Raw genomic sequence first — 17890 nt, 5'->3', positions numbered from 1 at the left:
CCATTTCACTTGTGTCCCAGTCATATTTACCTTTTACTTTATTTTAAAAACATTATTTATTGACAGGTACATTTTTTTTTTTTTTTTGGTCTTTTTGAGACATGGTCTCCCTATAGCCCCAGCTGACCTGGAACTCACTATGTAGACCATGCTGGTCTCGAACTCACAGAGATCCATCTGCCTCTGCCTCCCAATTTTTTATTCTCTCTCTCTTTTTTTAATGTTGAAGAAAGCCGTGAAACATACACAGTTTTTCAGTGTTGCTAAAGAGCCAACCCTTTGTGAGGAAGACGAGACTTACTGATAAATAACTCACAAAGACAAAAGAAAATGTAAGTTTTATTTCATTTAATTTCCTTAACTTCAAAGTACAGACATAATCACATTGAATCCACAAACAGTTCAAAACAAGTAGCCACATAGTCTATGCTGGACTAAGGCAAACTTTCAAACACAAGCAACACACTGACAAATATTTTTATTTCTCTATACAAGGAACATCCCCACTTCCTGTCCTCAACCTCAGTGTACTTATCATAAGTCAGTCTGTCCAGACTTTCTACCAGAATGTTCCTGGAGATGGAGAGAAGCCCCTAATCCTTTGAAAATTCTGGAGTATGTTCTAACACCACTTGATGAAGTAAACTACTTTTTATGAGTAATCATCCTAAAAGTTCAACATTCTGTTCGATGATCTTGTTCGAGATCTTGTTTTAGTACAGAATACTTTTTTTTTTTAGTACAGAATACTTTTCAGAAGTTAACTGAGTAAAAGATAATAGTGTCCACCTATTGTTTTCCTACACAGCACTGGGAGTTCTAGAATCTCAGTTTAGACACAGAACTAAGTGAGGACCTAGTGGAATATTTGACATCATCTCTAGTCAACAAAACAGGAAAACATCCAACAGGAAACAAGACCACACAATAAAAGAAACCTGCTGGGCATCAGCAGGTCCAGGTCTGCTTTTCCCTGCTTCTACTTTAACCTCTACTAAATAAATACAAAATAAGTTTATCTACAGCAATTAGCAAGAACAGAAAGGCAAAGCAACGTTCTCCAGGAGGCCTACAGGTGAATCACCTCCATCTTTTTTCTACAAAACACTAAATAGCAAGTCTGATTAAAACACTTCCCAATTTCTCCATTTTTCCTTTCAGAGTCTATTTAGTTTCTAAAGGGAGCCATTATTAAAATCCAGGATCCTTATCTTTTAGCTGAAATACTCTAAAATATCAGTCTGTTCCATGAAAAGACCAAGACAATCTTTTACTGAGTGCTTCCCTCCACAACTTCCTGTTTCCCATCTTCCCTCAACTTCCTTCTCTTGTACATGGGAGCCACTGAGTATGCAACAGTTTGCTTGGAATCTAGGAAAGTATTAAACAGGAAACCATACAAAATAAAGTAGTCTGGACCATTTGGAGAAACTTGCATACATAGACTCTAATAGTAGCAGGTCCCTCTATACAATCTCTCCACTTTCTGTCTTCATGGTTCAAAGAAAAATCATGCACTTCAAGTCAAAAGCATATCCTTGGCAGGTAAGCACTAAATACGAGTCTGCACCTGTACTCACACCCCATCACATCGCACTTCATACTACAGTCGCCTGCTCGTATATCCGGATCCTCTGTCAGAGAATGAGACCCTGGAGAGCAGGAGTCCCATCTGAGTCATCCGTGCATCTCCAGTGTCTGGCTCAGTGTTTGAAATGTCCATTCCTGGACTAGTAGGTTGGTCTTTCCCATTTCTAACTTGTCTCAAAGATCTCCTTGTTCTAACTGTGCTCATGTACACTGTCACGAAAGAGTATAGGACCTTGGATGAGGAGTAGAAACTTCTAAAACTAGTGACAGTATGACCCTCAATGGTCCTGGGGAGGGGGACACCAAGTTTAAGAGGTCACTCACAAAACCTGCTACATTTCAAACTAAACAGTCATGTAAACTTATTATTAGTAGAGAATGAGATTGGTTGTAAGAAATTGTAGGTCCCTTTTCAGATGAGATAATATATGAAAAGTTTCACAAAATAGATCAGGTGTCTAATAAGAGCACTACACATATGGACTGTTGCTGTTATGCCAGTGCCTTCTAAATATAGTCATGTCTTTAAAAATTCCTTAACTTTACTTGCTTTTTTCAGCTCACCATGATACTCTAGGATTAATGACATAGCGTTCGTAAAGTGTTTTAAAATCCCCAAAGTGTTATAATCAGCCCAAGTACCATTTTATTTATGCAAACTGTCTCTACCCAGCAAGTCCACTTAAATATCTAGGATTGGAAACTGTTGTCTCATAAGGCTTAATAAATGATTCCTTCTGGCTCTAAAAGTAAGTACTTCTTCAAAGACAATGGGAGGGACAGCTTAGGAATTGCCTTGTGGCACCTCTTCTGTAAAGCTCTTCGAATGGCACATCTCGACAAATGCATGAGGGACCTTGGAGTGTTGCAGCACACGGTGAAGAGAGAGTGGTAAAAATCCCAGTGTTTCTGGAAGGGAGGGCAAGACAGGTTAATTTGAGGAAGGCTCCATTGTCTACATGAATAAAATCCACAATGAGGCATTTATTCCTACTTTATATTTAAGGATAGCTTTCTCTGATGGTGGACAAAATTAAACACCAACCTAACATGGGGACATAAGGATGAGGGATATAAGAAGAGTGGAAAGAGAAGGAGGAAACATTCTACAGTTCACAGTCTAAGACATTATATAAACTACTGGTGTCTCAACTGCCTGGACTAGTTAAACCAAAACAGTAATTTTAAATTAACCTAATATGTTAATGGCAGTGGTGGATAGGATAACTAACTTGAAAAGGTAAATAGCTAATAATTACAGAATGAGATTACAGGTAAACCATTGGCCTCTATATCCAGGGAGCTTTGTATCCATGTATTAGACACAAGCTCGATTTCTAAAACCGACAACAGAATGCTCCATGGGAAGGTCTGGTTTGTAGAGGGAGCAAAGTCCTTAGATCACAAACAAAGCTTTGTGTGATCCACAGCAGAATTTTTAATGCTGTTTCCAGCCTAGTCATAAGCACTTCATGATAGTTTAAAGTGAGTGAAATGTCTACATAAAACACTGTAATTTTCTGGAAAAATGCTGAATGAGTAATCCCAAATATTATCACTTAATTCACCTAAGTTGACGGAAAGAAAGTATAACTGCCACCTTTATATATTTACTCAACCTTCCTTCAGAGAAATTCCTCCAGAGACTCCCTAATACCATGTATTTGACAGAATCATATGCACACATACCTGCATTTTCTAATCTTCTGTTTCATTATATTTGAGAAGACTTTAAAAGTATTCTCAAAATGAGTATTTTAAATTAGAAGTTTCCATACATGTATGGCAGTCTGGCAGCCCTCCATGGTGAAAATCACAGCCAGTAAATTATTACCTCCAAGTCATCATCAGGAATAGCTCTTCTCCACTTTATGTTCCACCTGATGTGCTCATAGGCATTGACAACAACTTCGATCGCTTTGGGGCAAGAATGACAAGCCTGGATCACCTGCCGAGGAAACAGAGTTTCATCCCTCAGTGCGCATACATAATTCACAGTTATCACAAAGGCATCAAGAATCCCTGGACCATGGTGGATACAGTAGCATGTACCTGGAGTCCTAGCTCCTCAGTAAGCTGAGGGATAGCTGGAACCCAGGACTTTGAGACCCACTCAAGACCCCAGCTCCAGACAGTGCCATCTAGAGCACTGTGCTTTTGAGAAGTCTCGGGTCTTTGAGTGATCAGTTATATTGCCTGACCTATTGCAGATGGGCAGATTAATGACCTCAAAGTAGCTTCCTTTACCAACCCTAAACAACAAAGATGAAGTGCCAATAGCAATAAGAAGACAGGACCATGAACAACTGCTTTCCCTGAGTGGTGGTGTCTCAAAATATGCTTCCAGCTAGCTAGAACTCTCTAAGCTCTACCAACAATTTTATTATAAAAAGATTGGATGTTAGTAATTCAAGGACCTAGCTCTATTGGTGATCCTGTGGTGTGTTAAAACAAACTTCAGAGTCACATGTGAGTCAACCAAAGACATCTCCCAGGAACAAGGCCTGTAGTAGACTAATGTCATACACACACCAAGCCACACTCACTGGATGCTGTGGCGCCTTAACTTTCATCAAGAAATAAAAATTGATGTAGAATACATTGGAAACATTAGCATGCTCCATTCCCAAATTCAATGATCAACCAAAAACATGGGGAAGTTAAGTTAAAGTGGCTCAATTCTCATAGGAAACAGAAATATTTCATTTTAGATTTAGACCAAAATAGGTATTTACCTCCTTAAACTAACCTTTGATTAGTCATTCAATATTACACCTATCTGCTCAATCAATCAAGTAGCATTTGTTAGGTTACAGAGTACAAAGATAAAGCATAAATATCCCCAAAGTAAAGCACGTTGGTTTCTAGTTAAAGGCTTATCATAATGATGAGAGCAAAACACACATACATTAAACAAGACGCATGGTGAAAGATGGTTGGTTTATATATTTAGGTGTTAGATTGGTGTAGCGCATGCCTATAATGATAGTACTAAGAAGTCTGAAGCAGGAGGATGGAGAGAGAGTTCAAGGCCAGCCTGGGACACACAGTGTGTCCTGTTCCAAACACATGCACGCAAAAGAAAATTAGAATTAGAATTGAAAAACAAAAAAAAAGAGCTTCAGAAATTCCAAGCCAGAGAGCTTGTGTAGATTGGGGCTAGTCAGGAAAGATATCTTTGAGGAGCAGAGTTCAACTTTCAGTCTTGGACAGTAGAAAGGTCTGTGACACCCCTTTCCTCTGGGTTTGGATGAGACAGAGAGAGAGGAAGGGTAGGAAAAGTCTTGAACAATATGACCTCACATGGCTGCCTTCCATGGTGTTCTTCTACACACATGGAGCTTGTACGAGTTCTACAGATGCCCCAATTTGGAACACTCATCTTTCTGTTGGCTCCTTACACCCACTTAACCTCCACAGAAGTATGGGCTCCTTACACCAGCTTACCATCCACAGGTGTGTGGGCTCCTTATACCTGCTTACCCGCCACAGAAGTTTCTGTTCACTAGGATTCTTCTACCATGTTTCTGCCAAGATCGCCTGATCACTGGAAGTTCTTCCATATAGCCTGTTTTCAAAACTGTCCCCAGCTGTCTCTGCCATGATGCTCACAATGGCCCATGCAGAATGTCTCACCATCAGTGAAATCACTCCCAATGCCCAGTTAAATCATTTTTCTCTCCTTTGCCACCAAACAAGCAGCTCAAGTCACAGACTTCCTCCTTGGACTGTTCTCATCATTAATTACATATCAGTCTCCTGTTTTTCCTTAATTTCAGAGAACATATCAAGCTGTTTGAGGAAGGTTTCTAAAGCATCTCTCATTGGGCATGAGATGAGAATGAACTGTCCCCAAATCATTAGAAGAAAGGCAGGCCCCTGTACTTCAGTGCAGAGAATGTCCTTGTTAATTACCTGGCCTATCTCAACCCTAGCCTGTTGCTCTTGGTTCCCCCACATGCTTTACTAATTCTTCACAGGTGGTCTAGCATTGCATTTTTTTCAATGTACAGTGATAAGTGCCTAATGTCTTAAAAATCTTTGGAAAACCTGTGAAAGGAAAATTATCATTTCAACACTCATCTATGAAAGTATATATGTGTGTGCATGCATGTGCACATGTGGGAGGTTGTATACTGATGGAAAAAAAATTGTCAGCCTGAATGGAGGGCTCATGATAGGAAAGGGATATAGAGCAGGCAAGAGGGAGCTTGCTGACACTGCACCAGGGATGCTAGAGAGAAGAGAGAAGACCCTGAATTGACTTGACAAGAAACAGGATGTTACTACATGTTCTTAGCAAGAATGGGCTGCAGCCAATCTATTCATTCCATTAGGAAACCTTTATTGAGCACTGTCCGGTGCCATGGCAGTAAATCTGAGAAGTCTATGACCTGCTTTTTATTTTTTTTTTTTGTCTTCAAGTTTATAACCTAGCTGAACAGAAAAGACACAGATATTTTCAAAGAGTTAGAGAGCAATAAAGTCAGTAAATAATAAAAGACTAACTTAAAGATCATCAAGTGTCCCTTGAGCACTGTGAACAAAAGTAGAAAGGAGAAAACAAGCACATCAAGGGCAGAGAACTGAGAGGCTGGGCTAATGCCACTGTTAAGTCCCAGCAGGCAAAGAGTAAGTGGGGCTTAATGCTAGTCAGATATGGGGAGTAAAGAATGCAACTTGGAAGGCTGAAATCTGGTAAAACAAATGTGCCACTGACAGAAATCCTTTAAATGATATGAAAAAGGAACAAGGCATTGGAAGACTTACTATGTGTCTAACTCTGTTAAATCCTGATACTTTATCTTGCTCAAGCTTTATACATCCCTATGTGGTTAATCCTATAATCATACCCATTTTACATATAAATAATCAAGGCTGAGAAAAGTTAAGCTTCGGGTCATTTAACCAGTACATTGTTGAGCTGCGTTGCAGACACAGGTGTGCACAAGTCCAAAATCAAAAGACCAAGACATTTCAGAGTGAAAGACACCAAATAGTGTTCAGAGCTGGGTTCTCTCTCTGGGCTTGGATGCCCAGAGAGATATTCACAGACTGAACACTGTCAGATTTGATTAGAAGGCTAGTTTATTCAGACTTTGTTTAACTGAAAAAATTCAGGATCAAATAATGAGGGATAAATTGAGGACAAGAGACACTAGGGCTGGCACACCCTCATCTTCACTGGGATCCTTCATGTTTCAGTATTCAGTTTTAGAGGCTCATAAATAACATTCTTTTCTGAGTTAAGAACCCACTAGGCTAAAATGAAGATGACAAGTGGAGATCCTCTTACCTTACCCACTTCTCAAGTAGAGTTGCCAGACTTGGTGAGCTGTGGGAATGACTTCTGGGAATGCCTTCAATCACAAATGGAATCTTATCTAACCTTGTAACCAAAGCTAATTTTATGCTTTAAGATCATTTAACACTAAGTTTGTTTATAATATAAACAAGCTTACTAGGCCTTGGGCTTTTCTTGTAACCTAAACATAAAGCTTCAATTCCTCATGGCCCTTCCCTGTCCTGGACCAAGCACAATGTGGTGTGTGTGTGTGTGTGTGTGTGTGTGTGTGTGTGTGTGCTGTGAAAATGCAACTACTGAAAGCAGCAATGTTGAAAGCAATGGATTATCTCATTTGTGCTGCAAACAACAGGTGGAATTCAATTGGTAACATCTGTTTGTGCTTGTGTGTGCTGTTCTAGGTCAGTAGGGGTCAGAAAAGGAAAATCCTTCTTTGTCTTGTCCATTTCATGCTGGATGGACCATTTTAATGAAGAGAGACCAAGACCTTTGTTGTAGAGAACAGTTCCAAGAGAAATCTGAAGGAATAAGTTCTCAGAACAGATCAGGCTCCACTCTTAATTTTAATGGATACTATGAGTCAGTCTGTTTTTATTTAATCATCACTGTCAATACGATATCCCACTACCACAGTAAGTGATAATAATGTAGGCATCATAGTTAACTTTTAATTTCAGGTGTACAATGAATAATTTTCATATATGTCCCAAATATTGCCTGAGAAAAGTTTATGCTAAAATTTCTTTGTTATTTGTTTGAAATTCACACACCATCCCCAGTATTTTCTTGATAATCCTATCCCTGGCCCCTATTCACAAACAGTTTGAAGTTGTACATGCTGAAATATGGCTAAGTATTCATACTTAGGAGCTGAATATTACACGTCCCCTGCTTCCATTTGCACCTGACATCTTCCCAGGTATCACAAGGCGACGGCTTCTCAGGTTTCATTAGGGTAAAATATTAGGTGGTTCCAAATCGTGATCTTCTGCAGCCAAATGCAGTGGGTCCCAAGCTTCCACTACGTCATTAGTTTTTACTGACAGTCTGCTACAAAGTTTTCTGCTGACAGAAGACTGTATTCTCAAAGCATGAAAGGTTCATTCTAGCCTGACAGCTTCCTAGCTGTAGTTCCTGGCACTTCAGGTTTCTTCTAGCACTGAGACAACAAGACATGCCCTCTCAAGCCTCAGTAATGATTTCACCCAGGTTGGAGGTGGGAATAAGAGGCAGAAAACTGTAAAGCAGCACACTGATGGCCAGGAATCTAGACTATCAAATGCCAGTGGACCACTGCGGAGCCCCAAGGGAGAAGCCCTGCTCTGCTTTGGTTTTGCTGGCCTAAAGGGCAGACAGCACCCAAGGAGCTTTACTTCCATCACTCTTTGGTGACTTTCTTCTCCCATCACAGAACAACAACTGGACAGAGATGATGAGTTCCTTCTAAAATGGTGATAACTGGAGAGAAGTTCAGACATCGTGGAGAGAGGTTCAGATATCATCTGATCTCTAAAAGCATAAATAAACAGAGTCAAGGAGCTGGAGATGTAGTTCAGTGGGTAAAGTGCTTGCTGCGCAAGTGTGAGGACCTGAGTTCCACGGCTAATACCCTTATAAAAAGATGGGTGTGCTAATCCCAGCACTGGGGAGGAAGAGACAGGGGAGCCCCTGGAGCTCACTGGCCAGCCAGTCTATCCAATCAGGCTAGACTCCATGTTCTATGAGAGAACCTGTCTCAAAAACAAAGTGAAAAAAATGATTGAGGAAGATATCCTAAACTGACCTCCATCCCCCAACCCACCCACCCACACACAAGCACAGAAGAACACACACAAAATCAAATTCAACATGTCTCCCCTCCTCCAATTTTCCAAGTGCTCCTCATAAGTCATTTTAGTAGGGACTCTTCTAAAGCTACCTCGAACCTTGTGAGTGATGTATCTTTCACTTATTATCAAGGGAACTTCTAGAACAGTGGACTTCACACACAACAGAGTTCAACAGCAGAAATCATGCTTACCTCCCCCAAATCTTCACATTTCTACCCCTATAAAAACGCCTCTCTTGTCCTACAAGAAATCTTGATCTTGCTTCCCTGGGTGTCACTTCCTTCTGAATTACGCTTGGAGAGCAAAAAATCAAATGTCCTTTTGTACCCTGGAAAGCAATTGCAGGCCCTATCACTCTCTGCCCCCCCACCTCACATGTAATTTATACATTGGTTTTCAGTGAAATACACCCTCTCCAAACACATCCTCTTTCCGTTTGGAAGACAGACTCTGCAGCTCTGACCTTGTTCCTTGTAAATAAGGAAACTGAATTCCCCATCCGGGAGAGAACAAATCACTTAATCTTCTGGATAAATGAGCCAGTCATTTGCCTGTCCTAAAGATGACTTTCTCTTAAGAAAGTTGGGCTGTGGAAAAGTTGTTCTAAATCACTCTTAGGTATCTGCATAGTAAATTGAACAGTTCTGTGTTTTCCTTTGGGAAGAGGCCTGCTCTCTCACAAGTTCTGTGGGTTAGCAACAAAAATGTTTACAGTAGCAGCCAGGCACCAGTAGTCAACTTTACCTTTAGCATACAGTCCAAACTAGAGGAAGTTAGAGGAACAAACAAAACCAAGTAAGAAAACACTAATGATGCAGTCCATGTACCTGGGGATGCAAGACCCATGGCTACTGAAGAGGCTAGTGGGAAAGCTCTTGTGCTACACTGAGAACACACCATGCAAGGAGGGGGAGGAAGGGAGACTAGTTGAGCATCTCACTGGACTGGTGGATGTGCCTCGATCACTCTCTGCTCATGTGTTCCTGAAGAGTTTATGCTACAACCTGCATAGCTCAAATGGGGAATTTGGAGTCTGAGAAATACAGTCATTTGTCCAAAAATCATACAGTGAGGAAATGGCCAAGTGGACACTTGTGTCCACCCATCACTAGGCCTCTGCTATTAAAGGTCCTCCTTACTGGTTTCTATCAAATTGCCTCTGTGGAAAAAGGTCTTGGACCTCTCCACATTCCACAATTTCTTATTGCACTACAGAAGCCCTGTTAAAGGCCATTCTCATAAATGTGGCACTTGAAGAGAATGAGGAGAGGGTTTTTTAAATTCTTTTTTTGCAGAGACTTGTTTCACCCACTCACTCAGAAGCAAGCTTCAGGATTCTGCTCAGCATCTGGTCTAGGCAGTGTCTCAGGAGCATGTGTCTCTGTGCTGGGCCATGGGTCAAGCAAATCCACAAGTATTGATTCTATTGCTCAAAAGATATATGATATTCTAATATTCATAGCCATGGTTTGCTAGTGGCGACCATTTACCAGGAACCATGCTAAACATGTTTCAAATATCCTCATGCAATTTTCCCAAAACAATCTTTGAGAGGACTTTTTTCAGTTAATAAGGTGGTATGAGATGCGTCTCTGACCCCCTCATCACCCATACCACCTTCAGGCTTTTCTCTGGAAGGAAAAGAGTGAGAAAGAATAAGTATAGAAAATATGCTTTTGTTATTTATTTATTTATTTTATGTGTATGTGTGTGCCTGAGTTTGTGTATGTTCCTGCAGAGGCCAAGAGATTGGATGTTGGATCCTCTAGAGCTAGAGTTGCAGGCCACAAATGTGGGGAACACAACTTAAGTCCTCTGGAATTGCAGTCAAGTGCTCTTAACTGCTGAGCCATCTCTCCAGTCCTCCACATTCCCAAAGCATGTTTTCAAAAGTCTGTTGTCTGAGGGAGAGGGTTTGTTGGACTTTTAAAGTGGCATCATGATGGATAAGAAGAGCCTGGTCAGATGAAAGTGGGATAAAAAGAGGTGAAAATAGATAAAGGGAGTGATGTTTATAGATACAGAGAGAGGGAGAAGGTAAGAAAGGGTGGCAGTCTGCAAGGACTGAACGCACCCTAAGAAAAAGAGTGAGAAAGGACTGGTACCATCCTCCAAGCTCTGAATACGTGTGTGGCGTTCCATGAACAGGAGTAATAGTTCTCTGGTGAAGGACCGTGTTCACGAACTATTGAAGAACAAAACAAAGTCCACCCATTTTACAGAGAAGGAAGCTGAGGCACAGGAGTTAGTCATTCCCTTATGGAAGTGCCAAGCCAAAGTTTGATCTCCAATTTCACACTTCTGTATTCCTGGTATTAATAACATGGCTAAGTCTAAAATGAAGGAACTGCAGATGTCAAAGCAGAGATTAAAATTAAAAGCAAGGGTGGTTTCATATGCTACTTAAAATTCTGGGCTGCATATTCACACTAGAGCCTGTTAACATTTGTTATGTGAACAAGTCCAGAAAGCCTATGTGTGATTCAAAAAAATAGAAGCTACCTGAGCAATAGGTAGTCCTGGCTGAGGGCCATCTAAGTTCATAGGTTTCCACAGTTGAGCTTTATTTCTATGGCTGCATATGAGAGAGTTCTCCTATGAAAATATTCTATGAGTCCAAAAGCATTTAAAACCTCAGAACTCCAAGGAAAGAGAGATTTCACAGCTAAAGTGATAGCGCAGAATGCCATCCTAGGTCATATAGGATGCAGATTTTCTTCTGAAATTATAGGAAATTTGTAGGGGTTAAATGCCTACATGATTCATGACCTTTTAAGGTATATTCAGCAAAGATCCCAACACAAATAAAATTACTAGTTAAAAATTGAGGGAAATAAAAATTTGGTTTGGAAGGTCAGAGTATCCCTAGGTACATACTTTCAGAAAGATATGAAAATTTTGTAGGATACATATAAACTATTGTAGATAATAAATTAGAAATAGGTGTTTGGCTTAGATAACTTCTTAAGTGAGAGAAAAAAAAGTGTTTCAGAGTCAAGTAAATACACAGAGAAGAGGCTGCTGTGTGATTCACTTTTTTAGCTGTTGACAAATAGGACCAGAGTCCTGTTTCACCTGAAACCTGGAGCATTAAATCAGTTGACTTCAGCCTCCTCTTACCTTGTGATCCCTCAGGTTTAATTATTCAGATCACAGGTCATCAGAAAATACAACTGAAAATGCTAAGAGCACGGACCTAAAGTCAGGTAACCTCAGTGCGAATCTAACCCATGACCACTGAATAACCATTTGATACTGGAATAAAAATGTTTAAAAATTTGACAATGGCCCAGTGTGGTGGCGCACGCCTTTAATCCCAGCACTCGGGAGGCAGAGGCAGGCGGATCTCTGTGAGTTCAAGGCCAGCCTGGTCTACATAGTAAGTTCCAGGACAGCTGGGGCTACAGGGAGACCCTGTCTCAAAAAAAAAAAAAAAAAAAAAACAAGGAAAAAAAATTGACAATGTCCTGAGTTTTACATATAAATTTAAGGGGCAAGACTGATCTTCCACCGGATACTGACAACCAAGAGAAAATTCCCTACTGAGCTGAACATTCTGATTCTCACCATATCTTTCCCTGAAGGCTCTTTGGGTTATCTGGAGTTTGTCCCAACTGAGAGTACTACTCTTAAATTATTTTTATTGTTTTTTTGTTTTTCTTTCTTTCTTTGGTTTTGGTTTTGGTTTGGTTTGGTTTTGGGTTTTTTTTTTTAGATAAGGCTATGTTACCCAGGCTGACCTTAAGTCATTATGTAACCCAGGCTGGCCCTAAAGCTTGTGCTTTCTCTGCTTCCAGTACTGGTGGATCTAACAGGAACACCTGTACTACCACATCTGGCTACCCTTTGATTCTTTAATGGAACTTTTCCCCTGCATCATCCTCACTGCAGGACTCCAGATGAATCCCTGACCTTTTGTCAAGGTAAGAAGGAATACTTAGATAGAATTCGTTGAATTCTATCTATCTATCTATCTATCTATCTATCTATCTATCTATCTATCTTTGTATTATCTATCTATCCATACATACATACCTGCATGGAGTGGGGGGGCTCCAGTTATCTGAGCTATTCCTCAAATTTCTCAACTTCTTTTAATTAACTTTTCAGAATTAAAAAGGACTTTTCATTGCAATGTTATCTGACTTGTTTATCTTAAAGAGAAATGAATTTTGACTGCCAAATTAATTGTCATCATTAACCTAATGCAAAACCCTCTGTCCTCTGTGTTCTGTCCCTGTGTTCCTCTACCTTATTATTTATTGTGCATAGTAAAAAGACCTCCCTGTGTATTTTTCTTTCCCACTAGACTCGAGGCTTCTTGACCAGGTACCTTGTCTCGGTCATATCCGTTTCCTTAGCATCTGGTCTCTTCCAGCCTCTTGGAGATTATTAATTAGTATCATTTGGAAGAGAGGTCATACAATGTGATGTTGTGCAAATAAATCCTGGAACCAAATCATTTAAGGTCAGGTCTAGCTCCACCACTCTGGGAGCTCATGTAAGACTCTGCACCCCAGTTTCCTCTCCTGTAGAACTGGTGCAATACATAGCCTGAAGAATTATTCTAAGAATTAAATTAGCAAATGCAAATTGTTTTCAACAATGTGCTGAATTCACTGCATATAATTAGTGGTCCCCATTTATTAGCTAGGGTTTATTGTGAGCTTTCATCAAACTAGACTATTATTGATCAGCCCTTTCCTGGGATGAGCTAACTCATTCTACAGCAGGTCTTCTTTCCACCAGACATTGACCAGGAACAATTATCTGCCCCTCCAACATTCATTCTTAGCTTCACCACCCAGATTTCAAATGGACATAGAGTAGGACGGGAAGGTCAAATAGAAGCCAGACATGGTAAATTCAAAGAGTCAAGTCTTCAACAAGCTGGAGCCCCCTGGACACTGGAGGGCATGCCCCTATTTGACTCAGCCTCACCTTGTGGAACTGTGGTGGGTAGATCCTTGCAGCCCCGTAGTTCAGCAGCAGCTGGTAGCAGAGCTCAGGCTGAGCTGCAGGACGCACAGAAGTGACTTTCATCACATACTGGATGGCCGCGCAGCCGTTGACATCCATGAGGTTGGCCTCGGCACCTGCTTCCAGCATCATGTTCATGAGCACGTGGTCGCAGTTCCAAGCAGCCTTGTGCAGTGGGGATTTGAAGTCGTCATCACGGGCATTGACCTCGGCATTGTTGTCCAGCAGCATGCGGCAGATGAGGTGGTGCTCTCTGCTGTACTCCTGCTCCTTGTAGCGCAGGGCCCAGTACGTGGCGATGGCCAGTGGGGTCTCCAGGTGGGCGTTCATGCTGTCCACTACAGCCCCGTGCTCCATGTAGAAGTCCACCAGCTCCGAGAGGCCGAAGTGGGCAGCCGTGTGCAGGGGTGTCTCCTCGTCCTGGTTGTTGGTCTTCATGTTCACGTTAGCACCTATGAAGGGAAATTGAGACAGACAGCTGTTCAAACCTATTTTACACTTATCTTACCATTGTTTTTATGACCATCTTCATATGGATTATCCTGAATCTCTGACCAGCATGCATGAGTCCCACCCAACCCAAAAGGCCATTTCTGGATCTAGCAGAAGTCAGTCCTCAAAACAACAAAGCCATCTCCTAGATGCCTAGCAGATGCCCAGGATATAGGAGCTAAGGCTTTTTCCAAAGGCTGAAGCTATGTTGGGTATCATTTCTTCACTACCAGGTGTATTTGGAAGTGATTTCTATAACAAAAATAGTTTTTTATCATCAAAATGGCAAACACTGTTAAAAATAAAGACTTTTGTAATTAAAAAAAATAAAATAAAAACTTTAAAGGGTGGGTGATACGGTTCAAAAGGTAAAGGTCCTTGTGGCTAAGCCTGGCCACCTGAATTTAATTCCCAGGGCCTGTATGATAGAAGGCAACCTGTGACCTCTGGCATACACAGGTACACAAACACACACACACACACACGAAATAAATATAATTTTTAAATCTAAAAAATGAAGGTTCTAGGGGCTGGAGAGATGGCTCAGTGATTCAGAGTGAGAATGGCTCTTCCAGAGGACCTGAGTTCAATAGCACCCAAGTCAAGCAGCTCACAAGTGCCTGTAACTCCGCTTCCAGGGGATTCTACACCTCTGGCCTCCCCAGGCACCTACATTCACAAACACATAGTCTTGTGCAGATACACACACACATACCTACACATCACTTAGAAAATAATTAATGATAACAATAATAATTTTAAATCTTTAAAATAAAGTTTCTATTTAAAAAAAAAAACCCTGAAGTTCATGCAAGTGACTTTAAATTTGTGTGTGTGTGTGTGTGTGTGTGTGTGTGCGCTTGCTTGTTTGTATGTGTACCATGTGTGTGCAGGTGCCCTCTGAGGCCAGAAGAGGGCGTCAAATCTCCTAGAACTGGAGTTACAGGCAGTCTTTGGCTGCCATGTGGGTGCTGGAAACCAAACCTTGGTCCTCTGCAAGAGCAGTCAGTGCTCTTAACCACTGAGCCATGTCTCCAGGCCCTAAAATTTGTTTTGAATGTTTTATAGTGTCTTTCTTCTCTTTCAAAGCAGGTGGACCTGAAGTTTGGTGCAAACCAACTGTGTTGACATGGAAATTACCCCATCCTTTGGCTGAAATCACAACATCAGGAAGGCTAATTCTTTAGAATGCAGTGAAAACACACACACACACACACACACACACACACACACACACACACTTTCAGGAACTAAAACAGCCGCAACGTCATATTGCATTGAAATGTGTAGACGTTAATATTATAAAACTAGTCACAGCTGGGGCTACAGAGAGACTCTGTCTCAAAAAGGCCAAAACAAAACAAAACAAAACAACAACAACAAAAAAAAAACCTAGTCACTGGAAGAAAGAAAGAAATACAAAGACTATGGAATGTTCGTGGGTGGCAAATGATTTAAAAATACAATTTTTATGTGATTGAAAAGCATCTTAGAAATTATTCATTCAACCCACTAATTTAACAACCCAAGAAACTGAGGTGAATTTTATTTTCTGACAAGGAATGTTAAGTATTAGAATGACCAACTTGAGAAGCTGGAATTTCCTTTTCTGCCTAACTTAATAGGGTGAACCAAATATGACTCATAGGGGCCAACTTCATAACAATTCTACTAGAAATTTTCATAGCTATTTCAAATATATATCCAAAGAGATTATTATTATTACTATGCCAATAACAATATTAATGTAGTATTGAACCATGTGCAACATTCTGAGGTAAATGCCATTCACAGACTGCCATATCGAATCATCCCAGCAATGTTGTAATAGGTATAGTTTTTATCCCAATTTTACAAATGAAGGCATTTGCACTTGGGTTAGCAGTTTACCCAATGTACACCAAATTAGTGAGCAGTAGGACAAAGATTTGCAAGCAGACAGGCTGGTTTTGAAATCCCTCATTACTGTGCTATTCTAATTATTTTTCTGCAGGAAAATCACTAATGCTTGATATATAAAAACCAGATGTTGTATAAGTCACACTACATTTTATATATTTTCAAATATCTTATCCCATGAATTCCTCCTTCTTGGCTTTATTGACAGCATTTCTTGATTATGTGAATTATATTTGAAGAAGGAAATCTCCCATAAACATGCTCAGTGTCCGCTTATGAAATCACAGACACCTCTCCAGGGAGGTTTCTGCAAGAGCAATGCTTGGCAAACTCTGAGGCTGTTCTCCCTTGCAGAAAGAAGAACTGCAATCAAAGCCCACCTTTAGCTGGGCCCATGTTCATCAGTATTCTGGCCTGGAAGGGTTCTGGGTAAGGTCTCCTTTCAAGTCAGGTCTCTGCTGCAGAGTCAAATAGAATGAATGAGAATGTCTTCCCAGAAGCCCTGGACAGGGTCACTGCAGCCACTGGAGAATTTCCAGTAAGAAAGAGAATCAAAGGGTCAGGATGAAATTTTTGCAGGCCAACTTAGAACAAACCACATTCTTTGTCTTTTAATGGACTTGGGCATTTACAACTGAACCTTAACCTCTTAGTACAACTGGATGTGGGCAGAGTTGCCTTTTCGGAATAGGAGCCTCTTATTTTGATACTTGAACCCTGTCTCTGGGAGCATCGTTCCCAAAGAATATATAACACTTTTTGATTTTAGATGTTTGTGATTTCTTCAGGAAATTAGAACTCAAACAAAGTTGGGGGAACTTCTACAACTATTTTTTTAACCTGAGGATACAATCTATTAGTGTCCAAGAAGTTCCAAAATAAAGTATCATAGAGAGGAAAACTTAAAATGAGAAATTTATCATCCCACAGCACTGGAACCTATAAGTCTAAAGGTGCTGGTATCAAAGGTGCTTTCTGAGGGCTCAAGGAAAATCCATCTCAGCCTCTCTCAGTTTCCAGTGATGGCTGGTGAGCCTTGGAGTCCCTTTGCTCATAGAAGTGTCACTTTAATCTTGGCCTTCATCTACACCCAGCATTGTCTCTGCATTTTCCTTCTTATAAGAACACGTATGGCTACAGGGACCCCACCCCCACCCCACTCCACCAGACCTCATGCTTTTCTAGGGACTGTATCTGCAGCAATGCTGTTCCCAAGAAAATTCACAGGCTGAGGTCCTAGACATTAGACATTTTTGTTCTTGTGGGACATGGCAGGGGCACAATTCAAACTTAAAATACAACATATACTGTATAAAACATAAAAATATGTATGTGCAGTTCCAACTGTTATGGTAAAGCCACCTTTCATGTCACCATAGCTCAACTCAAGCAAAATTTTCTAGATGCAGAAAAGTACTCCACCTTCCTACTCCTCTCCCCATCAGAACTCCATCCCACCAGAGGTAACTATGACCAGATAACCAGCGTGTTTGAACAACCAAGTCTTCAAATCATTTTTAACTTTTACAAAAACTTTGAGAATTTCATACATGCATATAAGGTGTTTTGATCAAATCCATGCCCACTCCCTCCCTTCCAACACCTCCCAAAATATCTTATTATTTTTATTTTATGTGTATGCATGTATTGCCTGGTGCGTGCACCTGTGTCATGCAATGCCTGCAGAAGACAGAAGAGCCTGTCGAATCCCCTGAAACTGGAGTTACCGACAGTTGTTAGCAGCCATGTAGGTGCTGGGATTCGAACCCAGGTCTTTTGCAAAAACAGTCAGTGT

At 40.7% G+C, this 17890-nt stretch overlaps 1 protein-coding gene across 1 annotated transcript in view; it reads right to left on the bottom strand.

Moving 5' to 3' along the window:
• Positions 1-319: 319 nt before the first annotated feature.
• Asb4 (ankyrin repeat and SOCS box containing 4) overlaps positions 320-17890 on the bottom strand; it is a 48994-nt gene continuing 31423 nt past the window's right edge. Inside the window, exons 3-5 of the mRNA XM_008822577.3 lie at positions 13666-14156; positions 3425-3538; positions 320-2499 (exon numbers count right to left, since the gene is read on the bottom strand). Coding sequence (XP_008820799.1) covers positions 2311-2499; positions 3425-3538; positions 13666-14156 — 794 coding nt within the window. The 3' untranslated portion in view covers positions 320-2310. The remainder of the gene's footprint in view (positions 2500-3424; positions 3539-13665; positions 14157-17890) is intronic.

This window comes from Nannospalax galili, unplaced genomic scaffold, assembly GCF_000622305.1.
Source record: "Nannospalax galili isolate Female #2095 unplaced genomic scaffold, S.galili_v1.0 scaffold85, whole genome shotgun sequence".
Classification (NCBI taxonomy): Eukaryota; Metazoa; Chordata; class Mammalia; order Rodentia; family Spalacidae; genus Nannospalax; species Nannospalax galili.
Note: the sequence above shows the minus strand (reverse complement) of the source record. Positions and strands in the feature narration are given on the sequence as shown.